Consider the following 647-nt stretch of genomic DNA (forward strand, 5'->3'; position numbering starts at 1 on the left):
GATTGCACACTATCAGGATTGAGTAAATGCTCGGGATCAGATAGCGGCTGTGGTATATACGGCAAGTTGGACGGCGTCGCTGGAAATGGTGATGGTATAACAAACACTTCATACTCAGGACCAAATGGTTCATACGCAGGTGAAGTCTGTTGTTCCTGTTTTATTTCCAAAGGTTCCACTTTTATATCAAGATCCGTTGGCATTTCCACAATGATATCTGTGGATGGCACTCTCGTCCGTCCTTCAGATGTACCCGCTTTAGGTGATGTTGGATTCCAAATTTTAAAATCCACATCTTCTATAGGAAAGTCGGAGAAACTCTCTTCAAAGGCGGATGCTTCTGGAGGTGGTTCACTTGACGTACCCACCGCTGCAGACCTCCAGGACTTTTCAGGGTGAGCATTCTTGACATGTCTGACCAAGTGATCTTTGCGTCCAAACTTTTGAGGACAATATGGGCACAAGAAGTCACGTCTACCTGTATGTACAACAAGATGTCTACGTACATCTTTTGCTGTGAAGAACTTTCTGTCGCAATAATCACATGGAAATTTCTTATCAGTCTCACTTTTCACAGTCCGGCTTCCGGAGTGCACTTTGAGATGGTAGACAATTTCCTGCCGAGTGCTGAAAGTCTCATCACAGAT

At 44.5% G+C, this 647-nt stretch overlaps 1 protein-coding gene across 1 annotated transcript in view; it reads right to left on the minus strand.

Annotated features, from left to right (window-relative positions):
* The window catches only part of LOC106111708 (early growth response protein 1-like), a gene marked incomplete at its 5' end in the record, with an annotated part of 1,091 nt that extends 447 nt beyond the window's left edge, over positions 1-644 (minus strand). The window contains one exon of the mRNA XM_013293851.1: positions 7-644. Coding sequence (XP_013149305.1) covers positions 7-644 — 638 coding nt within the window. The remainder of the gene's footprint in view (positions 1-6) is intronic.
* Positions 645-647: the final 3 nt, after the last annotated feature.

The sequence above is a fragment of the Papilio polytes genome, unplaced genomic scaffold (genome assembly GCF_000836215.1).
Source record: "Papilio polytes unplaced genomic scaffold, Ppol_1.0 DF824146.1, whole genome shotgun sequence".
In the NCBI taxonomy this organism is placed as follows: Eukaryota; Metazoa; Arthropoda; class Insecta; order Lepidoptera; family Papilionidae; genus Papilio; species Papilio polytes.